This window comes from Notothenia coriiceps, unplaced genomic scaffold (assembly GCF_000735185.1).
Source record: "Notothenia coriiceps isolate Sejong01 unplaced genomic scaffold, NC01 NC01_scaffold00001703, whole genome shotgun sequence".
In the NCBI taxonomy this organism is placed as follows: domain Eukaryota; kingdom Metazoa; phylum Chordata; class Actinopteri; order Perciformes; family Nototheniidae; genus Notothenia; species Notothenia coriiceps.
In genome coordinates this window covers 8,282-25,057 of record NW_011334404.1, presented here as the reverse complement: position 1 = coordinate 25,057, position 16,776 = coordinate 8,282, and the positions used below count along the sequence as shown (strand labels likewise).

Sequence of the window (16,776 nt, the reverse complement as noted above, 5' to 3'; positions counted from 1 at the left end):
GGTAATGAATCATCCAGCAGAGGTCACACAGTCTTTAACATTTCAACTGCTTTTTATCTCTAGAGAACATCCTGGATCATGAGTGCATGTTCCCGGGTTGAACGAGTCCTTGTTCCTTGATGACGTGTACAAAACATTCGAGTCTCCCAACAAACGTAGGGAGACTCGAATGTTAGCCTCTTTCTGCTTACCCCAAAACAAGATCCTTTGGGGTTTTTCCATTGGACTATTGCAGGAAATTGACTCTGCAAACACATGTTTATGACACTAAAACATTTTGTACAGCTAGATAATCTCCACATACTGTATGAGCACCAGGTTTATCATGTTTTAAGCGAAAACGCAATGGCCGAAAAAAGCTAACGTTAGGCTATCAAGAAACGACATCATGGCTAAAGGTGACTAATGCTCAGCAGGATGAGGTTTAGTAGAATCAATCTATTTCTTGTTAGCATCCATTTTTAAAACACATATAAGCTTCAGATGTTTTGCAGTGGGGAATTTATTGATTTTATGTCGTAAAACAAAACTTTAAAATCTTGTGTTAACCACAGACCTTATTTCAGATCATTCCTGCACCACTTTTTTAGCTTCTATTTCAATAGCAAACCCACTCTGACAGGCACCAGTATTTAATGGTTCCTCTCCTGTGTGCTGCAGAGGAGTCAAACACAGATTGTAAGTCTGCTGCAGCGACAGGGAACTGCAATCTTTGCATTTTAATATCCTTTTATACCAGAGTCAGGCTGATGATAGCCTCTGCTACGACTCTCCAGAGACCCTCCTCACTTTCCCTCTCCTCCTCCTCCCTGTATTCCTCTTTTGCCTCCCCAGCCTTCCTTTCATTTCTTCTTCTGTTTCCTCCCTTTTCATTCCCTTCCCTCATCATGTCTCTCCCCCTCCAACGGATGCAGAGAATTAGAGCACAACTTCCTCCCTGTGAGACACAGCTTGTAAACTATATGATCATTAAAGCCAGGAGCCGGATCATCCATCATAACTCCCTCCTCTCCAGGACACTGCTTCTACACCATGGTTTCAGTAAATGACTCTTCTTCTTTCCCTCCTGTGAGCAGAAAGTGTTCGTCTCAAGGGTTTGAGATTACGCCGGATCGTTATTTTTACTACTAGAATCAGTGTTTCTTGAGCAAACTGTTTCTTATTGCATTACAAATATGTTTTAATTGAGAGAATACAGTTTCAACAATATACATCTCAGATTTACTCATTTTTAAGCTGTTATCTTAATGTTAACATGTGTGGCTTTAAGTTGTTCTAACAGCTGTATCGCTTTTACATAATAGTAAATAAAATCGGACAATAGCGCATACTTTTTGCAGCAATTAGCCAGGTGTCTTTCGTCATCACAAGTACAACAGAATTTCCAATCCAAATGATCAGACAGTTTTGGTAATAAATATATTTGTTCAACTATTTTCTCAACTTAGCCTACAGCATTCACTCTTACTTATGAAATATATTTGAACTTTTTAACCCATTTTACACATGAACAGTGAATTAACAGTGATACAACGCACACCAGCATAGGCCTAGCTTAAATGCTAATGACATACAGTACAAACAAAATAAGTTAACCAAACAGTATAGTAGGCTACTTTTAAAAAGATAATTACCTTAAACGAGACACCTTCAGTAGTGCCAAGGCATTACTAGCAGATCATCGCACAATTAACCCCACACAGAGGAGCAAAACCATAGACACTTTTGTTTCAGGTTAATTCGCAGTTTTCAGCCAGCTATTTAATGCATTAACGCCACCTACTGGCCTGGAGCGAGGAGCTGTAGAACAAAATGTTCACTATTATTTCTGTTGATTTTAAGGCATTAATTAGAATATTGCATGCTTTTTCTGATATCTTTCTTGCAATTTTCCCCGTGTAATACTCTGTTTCTCGATCTGTGTCATCTATGTGACAGACATAGGCGAGGCGTGTGGTGCAGTGGGTTGTGGGTTGGTGTTGGGATCAGGGTTGCCCAGGTTCGAACCCCATCGTTGTGTCCCTGAGACACTTCACCCCAAATTTCTCCTGTGGGGATTGCCCACAGTATTGAGTATGTAAGTCGCTTTGGATAAAAACGTCTAACAAGTAACATGTAATGTAAAAATTAATATGTACTTTGTTTAAATCAATGCATTTGCTGCATTGTCTCTAAATTGACCAGTACCTGAGCATATAAAACAACTTAAAATCAAATAACATGTTACTGAGAAGTGACAGAAATGAACCTTTCTGAAGAAAAATACATCTTAAAAATTGGATTAGGCTTGTTGGTCACACGTAGCCATGTGTGCAGCTTGTAATAACAAAACAGCATTACATTTTGAGTCATTGTCACTTCTGTTTACACGGTTTAGTTTGCTACTAACCAGACAGATTGTTTATATAACCAGACATAATATTGGAAGTCAACTTTTCCAGTATGAACAAAATGTGTATTTGTTCGGTAAAAAGCTTCTAACAGTGAGGCCTTTGGATAATCCTGAAGAACAAGGAAACACAATTTATGGAAACACGTTACGCTATTTTTCATTTGCATTCACACATTGGTCAGAACATCTCAGAAACAATCTCAAACACTGTATTTATTGGCTGAAAAACCACTACCTGTCATATTGTGGCATTTCAACATGAACAGACAGACATTTCCTGCATTTGGGTGAATAAGCTGGAAAGTGGCGATTTGGATCCGAGTGACTCACTCTCTCCACCTCACATCCTCCAGCAGGCAGACCTCCTCCTCACTGAGAGCCACTGTTTCCTCCTCGCTGTTCCAGTTCGGAAAAAGAAGGAAAGACTTTCCAGCGTTTTTGTTTGCAGGAATGAGACGCTGTTTGTCATTAGGGGAACGTTTCTTCAACCCAACATGTCAAACGTTGGCTTAAAAGCATTTTGAGTAAACGTGACAAACAGTACAAAATAAGATAATCCTTTATAAATCCCACTGCAGGAAATAAGCAGAAAAGGGGATGGTGGAACAACAAATGAAGCAACAACAACAACAACAACAACAACTCTATTTTACTTCTAATTTACTTATTTCTACATTTTACTTGCATATTTTTTTCTCTTTCACCATTTTTTGAATGTATTGTATTTCTTGAGTATATTGTATGTTGTACTGTTAAAACTACTCTTTAATCTATAAAGCATCTGACAACAAAGCTTTTGAATCTTGAGTCTATAGTTCAGTTACTTTGAGTATGAAATTGTGCACTGGTAATATCATTTCACACTTATTTTGGTTTCACAGAGCCATACAAAATGTCCTTTTTTGTTCTCCTTTTATTTCTGTTTGGTGCCACAGGATTTATTTAGGACATTTACTAATTATTTCCTTTCAGCCTGAATAACTGCTTTTCTTCATTTGATCTGCAGTTGATGCCAGAGGCTTTCCAACAGCCTCGAAAAGCTTTAAACAATGAATGTGCTGTGTTTGAACGTGTGTTTTAGATGTGTGATCTGCTTCGATAGTCAGATAGAGATTGCATCCATTTAGATGACAGATGAGTAAGTGAAACCTCCTGAGACCAGGACATACAGGTGTGTGTGTGTGTATGTGTATGTGTGTGTGTGTGTGTGTGTGTGTGTGTGTGTGTGTGTGCGTGTGTGTGTGTCTTGTCAATTTCCGAGAACTGAAGCTCAGTTTATCATCCTGTCTTCCTGGCAGCGGTGAGTCAGGAGTGATGATCACCTGCAGCACTCAAATTATAGGAGATACTTACCAAAATGAAATCGAAAATAAAGATAAACTGGTTCAGAAAGGGCTATTTTGATTTATAATTTCCAGTTACACTACTAAACACAATACTGTATTTACAATATATACATAATCAGTACCTGCGGAGTCTTTGCAGTCTGTTCTAAAGCACACTGCTGCCCTCTGCTGTTTAAATGAGTTCACTGCAAGACAGAAAATAACATTTTGAGATGTTAATGCAGTTTTTATTAACTACTTATCTTCAAGTCATCTCTAGTTTTATACATTGCCAGAATTTTTTTTTGCATATTTTTGTTTTGATGTAAAACAGAGCATGTTCACCTCTTTCAAAATCTTCAAAATAAATCAATCAGAGAAGAAAAAATCCTCCTATGCTTAAACTATTTACATGTAGGGGGTGATAGTCTTTCAAAAGTAGACATTGTTTTGTTGTAAGGCAACACATGCCAAATTAAAGATGAAATTCACTAGTTTATTTGCTGCTAAATGACTTGCAAATTAGCATAAATGTCCCTTTAAAAAAAAAGAGTGTTGCTATTTGAAATGTAGTTTTCAATAATTTCTGCAATAATAACTCCAAAACGATGTGAAGGATATATTTTTTGTTGGTTTCAAAATGAGTATATGAAAACCAGGGTTCATACACTTTTTCACCAATGATTTTCATTGACTTCTCCATGACCTTTACCTAATTTTCCATGACCACTCTTTCTCAGCGGTACCACTGAAAATGGTTTATTTGAACATGGAACAGGAAGATAAGGTCTGCATATGAAACATGTTGTGCCTATCTAAAACAAATCAAAGAGTAGGCTTACTTCTACACGCTAAAGCAACTCAAATCTCTCACCAGCAAAACACCTCGACAGTTAAATGCCATTTTACGTTTCATTACTATACGATACAGTATTTATCATCATTATAGTATTACTATTTCGGCGATTAGCTAAAATATAAATTATATTTGATGCAACTTTAGTTACATTTCCATGACTTTTCCAAAACTTTGGGAAAAATATTGTTTTCCATAACTTTTCCAGGGCCTGGAATTAGCACTTTGAATTTCCATGACCTTTCCAGGTTTTTAATGACCATTAACCCTGTAATGTAAAATAATACTGACGGTTTTCAGAAAAATATATGACTATTATAAAATACATTAAAAAAAAACAAAACAGTAATTGCACAACAAAATGTCTTAACGCTTACTTCACATAATTTATTTGGTTCACAATAAAAATGCATAGAACAGTATATACAGAAACAGCAAATATAACTTTATTGAAATAATCAAGTCATTCTAGGTATAAAAAAAAAAACGATCACACTGAACGTGGATGAATCTTACACTTACAGCACAAACAAACATCAGGCACAGATTTGGTATTCACCTCGGACTGGTGTAACACGGAAATGCTTTATTCAATTACAAGTTCTCTGAACACTTGTAAATATGCGTTAATGGTTTTTAAAGAAAGGATTTAGCTAAAGTCCTTCAAAAGGATGGACTTGAGATAAATCCTGCCTAATTAAAAACACTTTATAGCATGATAACTTCTTCTTTTGTTGGATATTTCCCCCCTAGTTTGCAGTTTTGTTTTTGATTTACAATTCCCTGTCGTATTGAGTAATACATCACCCTCCACAATCCTGGAGCTTCAGTTACATTTGTATGCACATAGATGGTAATATGTCGTTTTTGTATACTGAAACAACAGCTACAGAAGCTCAACAAAATGACATCCTGGCTGCTGAGCCCAGAGAAACACTGAGTATGTATACACAGGAAGAAGGTCCTTCAAATGAAACTGTGGGAAGCTACATTCCAAACGAAAAGCGCAGTGACTGATACATGTTGAATATCAACATTCAAAAAGTGAACGTCAGCCTGTGAAACAAACACAACACGTTTCTAGGAATGACCTCTACAGCCAATCATCAGACAGAAGCAACATTTATGAAGTGATGATTACTTTTAAAAGCATGTAAACATTTCAAGTAGCCGCAAACTGTGTGCAGCACAATGTAATCTATTACTGGTGTGTGAAGAGAGTCATTTAAGCCTTCAGTCTGTTCTTAGCTCTCGTTTGCACACGTTACCTTTTTGTGTTTCTTTAATCCTACGTTGTGTAAGGACTGGAGTAGCAGTTATTAAACACAACCATAATTACAAAAATAACCTTTAATAACCTCAACGTGATTGTCTTAACTTCTTGTAAAGCCAAACCCAAATGTCTTGACAACGATAAAGGAAAGAAATAACACAAAAATGGAGACATACGTTGCTCTAAATGATCATTGGGAGAGACAGAGGAGTCAAAAATAGACATAATGAATGTGATTATTGAACATTATACGCATGAAATAGGTCTAGCACTCCAGTTTTGGGTCATGGAGTTGATCAGTGTGTGTAAAGCTAATCGTCTTACATGTTCACCCTCCTGACCAGCAGGGGGCGCTCTAACAGAGGCCAACGATCTAAAGTGTTTCCACCAGATTCACACTGAAGGTCATAGGTCAGGTCTAGGGACATTTGGAGCAGAAATACTGTAGAAAATCCACTTTTTGAACTGAAATAAATCAGAGGATTGGCTTTAAATATGTATACAGACATACATTCATGTGACAGATCTCTCTGATGGGTCTGAGAACGGAAAGAAGCATCTCCTTCACTGAGATATCTAAAAGTGTGCATCTGAAACCTCTCACTGACTCTGTTTCACATACAGCTGAAAATACGTAACAGATGCCGCTAAATATGTGCACCGCTTCTCTTATTAAAGACTGTACAGTAGTGAGCCTTAATATAATATCCACCATTTTGAACATTCACCAACAACACGAAGACAACAAAACAGATATGTAACATTTTCAAATGAAGCCTTTAAATGATCAGTGAACGTTGCAGAGACTTGACGTTAAGCCTCGGATTCTCTGACATTAAAGCAACATTTACCAGCACTCAACACTTCCCTCACAGACAGACGCTCAGCAGTGTGAAGAAAAAAGCACTTAGGTGCATATGAGCTTTGTCCTTTTGTGTAAAATGAGAACCTGAAGCAGAATTAATCAGCATTTGGATTTCAAAACCAAGCCCAGACCTGCTGAGCTTCACAGAGCCGGACTCACATTCCTGTTCCCTGAAAGCAAAGCGTGTATCCACTCCTCAAAACACGCCGGTATTAAGCTCTATGGACTCATTGTTGCAACATTATCTACCAGTTAAAAAGAAACGAGACGCAGCTCAACATAATGGTTACAGGTATATCAAATACAGACTGAATCGTTTGGAGCTTACCGAAACTGAAAGATGGAGTTAAGGTTAAACAAACTAGTTTTTGTAAATTAACAGACTTAGTTTGAGTTGAAGCGATCCACGTGTAAATACTTTAGGGAGTGTGGATGGGAATAGCAGCAGAAACTAATCCTCCAGCAACAGTTACGAGGACGTGTTCACCTCACACTCTCCTCCAGCAATAACCGTGACTTAATTATTTACCTTTTGAAATGTTTATACAGTCGAGAGTGCTGAAAACTGGACAGTGTGTGACGGCCCGTCGCAGAGCAGACACACAGTGTTAAAGCTTTACAAAGGCCATATAAATAGTTGCGATATAAATATGTGCAAGCAGAGAAAGACCGCGGTCACTTTTGGTGAAGCTTGTTTCGACAGTGAAGCAGGGTTAGGGATACGTAAGCCTGACATCGAGTCAAAATACTTTGGTGGCATCACATCCTTTCCTCTTCTCTAGAGGCATCGACTTTTAACCGTGTGACCATTTTAATAACTTCTGAACTTAAAGCTGCCAAATCTTAAGTCGCGACCCTGTTCAAAATAAAATAATTGTCTTTGAACCATCCTCAAAATGTCTTTTTAGTATCATCACTGGCAGTTGAGGTCGGGGCTGCTGAGCCAGGCCCAGATCTGGATCATCTCCTGCGGGGTCCGGGGGTGAACCAGCATTAAGCTCTTGTAGGCGCAAGGGTTCGAGCGGTACTTCTCCTCTATGTTAAAGGTCCTGAAGCCTTTGTGCTTCTCGGGGGCCAACCCAAGTTTCCTAAGACACATCCCCGTGTAGACGTCGTCTATCGGGTACAGCGCCACGTGCTGCGAGGCGTTGTGTAAGCGAGCAGCGATGTCCCCGGAGTACAGGTACCCCCCCCCTCCGGCGTACGGAGGATACATCCCCACATACATGCTCTCCGGGATAAAGTATTTCACCTTCTTGTCCCGGTGCGGCCCAGCGTTTGTGATCACGTCGCCCACAAACAGGTCCCTGGCTTTGGGCTCCGAGAGGCCCTTGAGGAAGTCCAGGATGCGGAAAGTGTTGACGAAGACGTCGTCGTCTCCTTTGAAGATGAACTTGGCCCCGGGGCAGCGCCTCTGGATCCACTCCAGGAACAGCACCTCTTTGACGGTCAGGTTGAAGAAGGAGTCCCTGTAATCCCACTGGATGATGTCTTTGTGGCGGGTGCTCTCGTAGCGCAGCATCTCGGAGAGGTCCGGGTGGTGGTCCCCCGCTGTGGCGTTACCCAGGAGGAAGATGGTCACCACCGTCTGATTGGCTATCAGCCCGGCCCGGCCCCAGGACTGACGGATGGCCTGTCGGCGGTCGAAGTGTGGCGCTAAGGACTTGACGGCCAGCAGCAGGAAGGGCGGCTTCTTACAGACGGCCGGCTGGTCCACCATCAGAGGGTAGGAGCGGCAGTGCATGTAGAGCAGGAAGTCCTTGAAGCGCCCCGGCAGGGAGTTGTAGTCCTTCACCTGCGTGGTCACCCTGACGTTAGGCTGGCAGGGGTCGGAGATCAACCCGGTCTCATTTAACCACTCAGGTGTGTCGGCGAGGCTGTAGTTGGCCACCAGGACCGGGTTGTTCTGGAGGTCCAGGACCTGCTGCTGCCGGTTCCAGTACGCAACGCTGGGAGCCAGTTTGCTCCAGAAGGGTTTGGAGGGGATTTGGACTTTGTTGCGGTCGTTTTTGTCCTGGTTGCTCTGTCGGGAGATGATGATGAAGATGAAGAGGTTGACCATCATCACCGTCACCAGAAGCTTCAACCTCCTCCACAGCAGCGCCATGACAGAGTCCTGCAGCCGTCACCACCTGAGACACAGAAAGATGAAGAAGATGAGGAGAAGGAAAATACTTTGGGTCCCTATAGCTCGCTGCATTAAACCGTATCAAAGTGGATTCATAACCTGGAAGGACTTGTGTTTGGTTTCTCGTGGACAAAATGGACTCTTTACTGCGTAGAAGTTGTATTTAAAGTTTGTGTGGTTATACATACAAGTTTCAAATGCTTTTTTATAACATGCCATGCGGGGAGCTGCTTTCTGTCTGTCTGTGTTGGTCCTTAAATTAAACAGTTTGGTTACTGGTTGTATTGCGCTTCTTAGAAATAACATATGCACCAGATTAGATTTTTGAAAAAAATAACAATAAAAAAAGACAAACACTTCAGAATACACACGGTATTAACGTACTGTCCACAAACACAACAGCAGGTTGACAGTGCAAATGCATGGAAAGCAGCTGCTGACCTGAATAAGCAAACAAATCAAATCATTTGAATAATTGTCACATGCACGGAGTCATGGCAAGTAGAGGACGACTGTTTTACAAGAGGTAACAATAAAGTGACCTGTCTCTCCTAAGATTTACAATGCAGAGTTTGCATGAAGACTTTTCTTCACAGCATCAACCATAAGTCCATTTAATGACTTCCTTTTAACCAATGGGTGTACAGTCACAGCGCTGTGTCACATGAACTATCAGTGAAGACCTGTTTGTAGAAGATATTTCATGCATCCACGCCTTTTAGGAGCTTGGTCAGACTTGACAGGAATCCCTGAAGGGAAAATCGATGTTTAGGGTAATGATCATGTGCTTTCCATTTCAGGGAAAGTCTCTGTTTGTATGGTCACTCAGTCAGGGCTGGAGCGATGTGGAAGTGTGCAGTTTCCTCACTTATGTCTTTGAGAACGGAAGTAGGGAAAATGTGTTTTAACCACAAGACCACTGTGACACAGAGTCATGAGGATGCAGACACATCGATTAAAAAACGCTGAGGGGAAACTAAGGAAGAGACTAAATATCATATTAACAGGAGCGAGTTTGTCTCAAATACACGTCAGACAGGTGATGGTTGGGGTTTAACCTGTTAACCACGAGTTAGATCACAAATATTCTGTCCAGTATTTCTGCAATACAATCCCACTAACTTGTTGCTTTTGGTCAAATTAACCAATTAAAACACACTGTGTAACAATTTGTGCTCCCAAGTGAAATTTAGATTTCCATTTTGTGGGAGTTTTCTCCTAACCCTTTGCCAAACACACACCATACAAATATATACAAATAACAATAAATCCGTTAAAACGTCTGGTAGAAAAGGGGACTTTTCCTCATTATACTATATCTAGTTGTGGGACACGCATGACTTCAGTTTTCAATATATTTAATAGTATTTCAGAAAGAACACCCATGCTCCCAAAGACTAAATATAGAGTGATAAGAAAATGGCTGCATCTCAGAAACTACAAGAAGCCCCATGAAGTGTTGCAAAAATATGTAATATGGAAGACATTCAATAAACACAATTTAAACCTTTTATTTATCACTTTCAAAAGTACATCTGTTCAAGATTTCAAAACTTTAGACCAATCGGAATAAACATCTTTATTTATTGTAAATATAGTATTGAGGGCTGGGTTTATTCTTTAAACTCCCATCCAAACCAACAAGAGTCCAGTTATCCAGTAGGACAGTGGTTCCCAACCTGGGGGGCGCGCTCCCCTTGGGGGGGGGCCGCAGGGGGGGCGCCAGGCCTCAGATGATTTGAGGCCAAATATCATATTTAGACTTTTTTTTTTTTTTTTTTACTTTTTACATATAATTGTAATGCAATACATGATTGTCACTAAAAGCCTTGTCTCTACATTACGATAAAATATAAAAAATAATTGTTTAATTAGTTTTAATAAAAATTCGAGTTAGTAGCTGTTAAAGACATAAAAAGACAGAAGTGTTTAATGCTTTTCTGGATAAGCGCATTTTTAAAAACATAGTCATTGTCCATGCCGGTTTCAGTTGGATTATTTGTCAGTTGCTCCGATCAGATTGGTCTCCTGCATTTTGTAGATTATTTTCGACTTTTGAATCCACCCAAACACATCGGCAAACTCCGGCTTACTTTGAGCATGTGTTTTAAACAGTTTAATCCCTTTGTGAATTGTTTCCACTTCCGCGCCGTCCTTTAATTTCTTCATACAGCGGGAATCCAAATGAATGAATCCAACTTCCAACAGGAGTCATTTGGGGGGCTCTTGGGAAAAAAGGTTGGGAACCCCTGAAGTAGGACATGTGCACGGACAGACAGTTATCACAACCATTAAAGATGAACTGGGAGGTCAAGCTAGATTCCAAACTAAATACACTAAAACAATTAGTATAATTATCTGCCATAATAAAAGTTATAATGTAACCTATACTGATGTTAAGTCATTTGCATTACAACCGTTGAAAACTGCCATGTGTCTTTTGTTTAAGGATGTACCATGTTTACTTAATAAAATGGTTGGTAGACAGTTCCAATGTCATCTGAGGATGTATTGTCACCTTGGTTTCCCCTTTTTGGCCGAGTCAAGTGGACAAAAAAAGAAAGAAATGAGGACAGCATGTGAGCAGAGGGTCCGGACAAACAATACAGCCTTTCAGGAGGTGGGGGTCTGCCTCAGGTTTCTGCTTGGCAGGCGCACACATCCACCGAATACATTCTTTTCTCCTCTTACTAAAAATGTCTGTATTCTCATTTCCTTTATTTTCTGAGCCTCCCATTCCACGTTTCTTTCCTCTTGTTCATGCTTCCACCTAGACTACATTTGCAGAAGCCACTCGTAGGGATCTCATTCAGTCATTGATAGACAACATCATTGAAATTCTCTCGGTAATAACCTTTCTAGGCCAGCAACCAGACGTTAAACGAGCCACGATTATTAAAACAAACTGATAGCTGTCAGAAGAGCACGGGCAGGAAACAAATCGGAGGGAGGAGTAAAGACACGCAACAATTCCACCAAACAGACTACATTATTCTCTTGGAATAAAATCACACTTATATATTCAGTTTAATATTCAATATTCCATCAGTCACATACTTATGTATATACAATACCTTGCTTTATATCTTGGTGTTGTTCATTTGGAAATTCAACATGTATATTTTCTTGTTTATTTCTTGTCTTTTAATTGTTATTGTACAATGCCATGTCTTTTGATGCTGCTGCAACACAAACATGGCCCAGATTGGGATCAATAAAGTTCTACCTTATCTTATCTCATGATCACTACATGACCACAACGGCCTACTTTAAAGGGGACCTATCATGCAAAATGCACTTTTGTACGTCTTTTCTACATGAATATGTGTCCCCGGTGTTCCAGGGAACTCACCAAGTGTCAGAAAACACAACCCTCTCTATTTTCCTCCATACCCAAATCTCTTAAAAAGGGGCTGCAACGGATCTGATACAGACTGATCCAGATTTGAACACTTCTGTGACGTCACAGAAGTGGCGCTACGGCTATTGGGCCAACTCCACCAATCAGAAGAAGACAGCCACGGACATTGCCGTTGGAAAGCGCTGGAGACGCTGTAGTACATATGCCAGGCCTGTAGATGGTGCTGTTCTCACAGAATCAGCCCATGCAAAGACAGTGTTAAATTGAGCGAAATGAGGAATGGCTAAAATGCATGATCTGTTTGGTATTTTGAAAAATAAAAAGTATAAATATGCCTTATATAGGTATGGTCCTACACTATATTATTCAAATATAGCATGATAGGTCCACTTTAACTTTCACAGTTTAATTGTGAGGATATCAATATCAAAGAACATGTGTCATGTATAAACAACATCTTGAAACCAGAGAAAACAAAAAAAGGATATCCGACTGGTGATAGAAATATATGATGGATGGTGGTAAGGTGCAGCTTTTGCTCTGACTGTCAGCCAACATGCCAGAGGGCGAGTTATGAAAGACAAAAATGTCTCTGCATCTGGGAGATATTATGGTCATACATATTGCATTTTCTGTTATTTATTTTGTTACTTCTTGACCCTTCCCAAGTCAAATCCTTGTTAGCAAAAAAGAAAAAGATTGCAGTCATGATAGCAACCCTGTGATACCTGCAGAATGATGCTAAATGCTAACATGCTCACAATGCTAACATACTGATGTTGCCATGTTACTAAAGCATGTTATCTTGATTGAATGAATACAAAGTACAGCTGATGTCGGGAAATGAATGTATCAAGCATCATTTACTGACAATCCATCCAAAAGTTGTTAGAACTATTCACTTAAAATCACAGAGGTCAACCATATGGTGGCGCTAGAGGAAAAGTCAGGATCATTAAAAACATCAGTGTACTGCAATCCATCCAATACTGGGATATTTCAGTTTGATGTAAGACTATATAACATGACGATTAGTAGTTAGTCGAGTATGTATTAAAAAGTAGTGAATAAAGAACAGTATTTCAAACCTCCAGGAGCCTTAAAGGTGGGGTAGGTAATTTTGGAGAAAGCAGCTCGAGTGCGCTAGAATTTGAAAATACACAGCCGGAAAAAATCTGCCACTTCCTGACAGAGCCCCTCCTCCAACACACACGAACATGACCAATGAGGGCACGAGATAAATTTGTGCACAGATGGAAGGCTGACAGGCAGGTAGGCCATCCAGTTACTTTAGCCGGGCCGGCTCAGATGATTGGTCGCGCTTTTTACAGCGCCACGGCTTCCACAGATGACATTTATTTATAGATTTTTTGTCAAAGCACTTCAGATATTCATTGCTATCGGGATGTTAAGAGCATTCCATGGAATATAACAAAAAGTGTATCTCGAGCCGGTTTCTCAAACTTACCTACCCCACCTTTAAGGGAGCCATATAGAAATATATACTATCATGCATATATAAAAACAACAAGAAGAATATTGGTCGTTTTTGCTTGAAAATGACTGAAATGATTAATCCATGAAACAAAAAGATGATGATTCATTATTGTTCCTTTGGCGGCGGACCAACTAATTGACATTGGAAATCTCTGATTGTGACTAAATTAAAAGTCTAAAAAAGGAACATAAAGAAAGAGAAACTCAACAGCTTACAGAGCTTCACATGCTGTGTGTATATGCTAACATTTCTACTGAAAATTGCTTTTGGTAAACACATGTATAATTCACTCAGGCTTCAGAGTGTTTATCTTCGTCTGCACCGCTGCACGTTCACATCCTGCCTCTGTATCATGTATCTCTCTCTCTCTCCTAGCAACAGGTCTGCACTGCTGAGCCTGTTTGCTCTCTTTCCTCCTTATCATTATTCCCCCTCTCCTCCTCTCCTCTTAAATGTTGCTCACATTTACATGCAAACAGAGCGGTCCCCACAGCACCCTGAAGGTCTATCGGGGTTATATGTATGACTAAAAGGAAAAAGGAACAGCACAGACAGCCTCCTTTCTTTTCCAAATGGATGGCTACTCTTCCCTCTCCTCTGCATCCCCGTACAAACAAGGAGACTTCTGGGAAATGAGTGGGTAGGAGGGGTAATTGTACAGAAGGAACAACATGTTGACAAGACCACAGCTTCCCTACGTCTAATTAAGCATCAGTCGAGCATCGCTAAACATACACCTACCTGCATCAGCCTGGACATCTGCTGTCTCAGTGCGGACAATACATCGAACACTGATTGAGGTACTTTGTTTGAGAAGACGGCAGCCATCTCTGTTTGGATCAAGGTGTTGGAAACTATTGCAGACTCGTTTTAGTTTTAATTCCATAAAACAGAGCAGATATAAGACTGTTAAACCCCTGAAGTGTCACCATTCAAATATGACACACTGTTGATTTGTTTATCTGTCTATAGTCCCTATTTCCATATATGTATACTGCACTTACAGTATACAGAGAGTTAAAGTACTGCGATAACATTAGATTAGATATTCTTTATTGATCCCAAATTAGGTTTTTGCTTTTGTTACAGCAGCATGAAACAGAGCTTGCACATAAATAAACAAATACGTTTATTGTATTTTGCATTGTGGGAGGATCCGGACTGTAGCCATTGTGCATACAACAAATAAAGCCTTTTAATCTTTGACTGAATCAACCCCCCTCACACAAAGTCAACGTGCTTTCCCTTCATTATTCAAATGCAAACTGTTTCGATGCTGCTGTGGTTTCTGTGGTTTTCTCGTTGCAACTTTCACCAAAAACAAAAACTATGCATCAGTAGTAACCAAATGAACCTTAGTACTGTAGTTAGGTGAAGTACCTCATGATTCTACTCAAGCACTCCCATTTCCTGCCAGGATGAAATTAGTCTAATATATAAATGACTAGTAAACATTTTAATCAAGAATGATCACCCAGTATCATTAGTTGAATTATGAATATAGCAGTCTAATGCGTCATGCAGGCCTTGTGTGATGCTTAACAATATATTCCTGACTTATACCAACCTTCACAATGGACTGAACTTAATGTAAAATACTTAATACAAAAGGAAATATGCCGCTTCATTCTACCAGAAAACCAATGTTTTCAATTCATTATCTAGCATGTTGTTCTCCTGACAATTCCACAACAATCGATCATAATGATTAACGCGTGGAACTGAAAAGCTGTTATGGTGTAAAGTACGTTTCTTTAGTGTTTCAAAGTGAATATTCTTCTTGTTTTGGTTGAGGCACTCTTTTAGTAAAATGAGTCAGAACTGAAAAATTAGCAGCAAAAATCAGGGGAAAATACGCTTAAACTCAGAGAGCACAATTTGAACTGTGATGGTGTTTTTCTTACAAATGCTAACCTAATCTTTAAAAAAAAATCTGCTTGTACATATGTTATCCAGATCAGACAATCGTTAGTATTCATTGACAGTGCAGGTTAGACCCTGGCAACAGCAAGAGAGCCAGGTGGACTTTGATGCAGATTTTGTGTTTCATTAATCATCAGAGACTGCAGCTCTGTGATTATATCTGGCAGTCATTGACCAGACAATGCCAGCCAGTGTTTGAACATTACTGTGTTCACCCGATAAAAGGTCCACAGAAGGGAGGTGTGGGGGATGGGTGTGAGAAAATAGAAAACAATGGCTGTGGCAGGTAAAAAAGGGGTGTGTGTGTGTGTGTGTGTGTGTGTTGTGTGTGTGTGTGTGTGTGTGTGTGTGTGTGTGTGTGTGTGTGTGTTTCAGCAGAGGTTTCAGGGTTCTGACATGGTAGACAAATGGTAGAAGGGAAATTTGTGTTGTTTTCTTGAACACAAAATCAACCATCTTCACACATATTGAATCAAATTATATGTACTTTATTTTACATTTAAATGTTTTGTCCCTAACCCTTTGTAAATGTTATTATAGTTTTCATACTGCTTCTACCGTTAAACAACATCACCATTAAACACCAAAGGCAAATTCCTAGCATGTGTAAACCTACTTGCCAAACATTGTTAACCTTAGGGCTTATTGTTAAGTGTGAGGACATTTAAGGACACATATTACACAGCTTTTTGGAAATATAATGTGACGTCTATGCATGTGTGAGAGTGTCACATTGTGTTTCTGAAGGTGTGAGTGAGGGTCTTACCTGTGCAGGTTCGGGGGTTTCCTCCGCTTGTGTCGTCTTGGCTCCTCTCAGCTCTTACCCCATTCTTTGTCCCGCCCTCTTGAGAACAGCAGCCAATGGGGAGGGAGGATCAGGGAGGGAGGCCGGTGAGAAGGGAGGGAGGGGGAGGTTCAAACCTGAAACCAGATAAAAAATGTGTGTCAACATGGCTAAAGGACAATGCTAACAGTTAGCCTACGCAACATATTTACTTTGGGCTGGCAGAGAAGTCAAAGCTTCATATGTTTTGTTAACAGGTCTCCACTCTGTTTTTCTCTTCAGTAACAGACCGGATGGTTAAGTAACCGATCACAATCTAGTTTCACTCTCCATTACAACTTAACTAGCCTAACCCAGGAGATGTCTCATGC

General features: G+C 39.9%; 1 protein-coding gene across 1 annotated transcript; it reads right to left on the bottom strand.

Annotated features, from left to right (window-relative positions):
• Positions 1–4,939: 4,939 nt before the first annotated feature.
• Positions 4,940–16,536, bottom strand: LOC104963443 (UDP-GlcNAc:betaGal beta-1,3-N-acetylglucosaminyltransferase 2). The gene is made up of 2 exons (XM_010792035.1): positions 16,388–16,536; positions 4,940–8,843 (listed from the first exon to the last, which is right to left on the bottom strand). The coding sequence occupies exon 2, from the start codon at positions 8,816–8,818 to the stop codon at positions 7,625–7,627; it is 1,194 nt and encodes a 397-aa protein (XP_010790337.1). The 5' UTR covers positions 8,819–8,843; positions 16,388–16,536; the 3' UTR covers positions 4,940–7,624.
• Between the last annotated feature and the right edge of the window lie 240 nt (positions 16,537–16,776).